This window comes from Mastomys coucha, unplaced genomic scaffold, assembly GCF_008632895.1.
Source record: "Mastomys coucha isolate ucsf_1 unplaced genomic scaffold, UCSF_Mcou_1 pScaffold15, whole genome shotgun sequence".
Lineage (NCBI taxonomy): Eukaryota > Metazoa > Chordata > Mammalia > Rodentia > Muridae > Mastomys > Mastomys coucha.
Window position 1 is genome coordinate 135890313 of NW_022196897.1, and position 946 is coordinate 135891258.

General features: G+C 52.4%; 1 protein-coding gene across 2 annotated transcripts in view; it reads right to left on the bottom strand.

The window, feature by feature from the left end:
* LOC116091126 (zinc finger protein 120-like) overlaps positions 1-465 on the bottom strand; it is an 18448-nt gene extending 17983 nt beyond the window's left edge. For both annotated transcript variants that reach the window (XM_031372195.1, XM_031372196.1), the window contains exon 1: positions 335-465. In XM_031372195.1, the coding sequence (XP_031228055.1) occupies positions 335-337 (3 nt within the window). In that variant the 5' untranslated portion in view covers positions 338-465. The remainder of the gene's footprint in view (positions 1-334) is intronic.
* Between the last annotated feature and the right edge of the window lie 481 nt (positions 466-946).

The window sequence follows — 946 nt, forward strand, 5'->3', positions numbered from 1 at the left end:
GAGATCTTACACTTACACATTAAAGGGCCAAATGCTAAGCATTATCTTACTGAAGATACCAGAGAAACGAGGGCTCTCCGAATTTGGGTACTTGCCAAGGATGTTTCTACACAGAAATCCTTTCCCCAATACTTTGTGCAGATGCAGCCACCTCAGTAAGGTTATTCAGAGGCCACCTCCGGGTCCAGGGAGAGAACAGGACTACAGGGAACCTCACAAGTCGCTGCTTCTGTCTGGCTGCTGTTTACCACTGAGCCCCAGGGACGACCCACCACCAGCGCCCTCTGCTCAGCCGCCTGCTCTTTCTTTTTGTGGGACATGGTCCTGCACTTACCATGTCGGAACTTCTGAGCTTGCCTGAGCTCTCCTCACAGCACCCGGCAGCCGCACACAGAACACAGCAAAAGTAAACACCCGGGAATGCTCGGCTTCAGAGAGGAACAGGCAGGAATGCTTCCCGGAAAAGCCCGCCTTCTCGTTTGATTGGCAGAACCTGGTAGATGTACTGATTGGCTAGTGAGTCTTGAGTGACATAAGCAACACCCTTAGGATTAGAGTGCGCTGAAGGGACTCAGTGGATTAGTTCCGGGCACAGGCTGCAATCAGAAGCTAGTCCTTTTGCAGAGCTGCAGAGCTGCAGAGCTTTGCATTTCTGTACAACTTGTGTCTGTTTTCCCACCCAGGTCGGGGAGGATCCACGACTCCAGCTTCTGGATGTTCAGCTACCTGCTTCTCCTCTTTGTGGGCAGAGACCCTGTGCTAACTTTTTGCAACTTTAGAGCTGTCCTGAGCTCCAGTTACAGCCCTCAGCAGGCACCTTCGCCTTTTTCCTCCTGCAATCAAGGTCCCGAAGTGCATGCTGTGGACCACCTCAAGCGGATCTGGGGGTCCCTTGGGACGAGAATCCTCGAAGGCTAGGTGGATAAGAATTCGGCAGTGACAAACA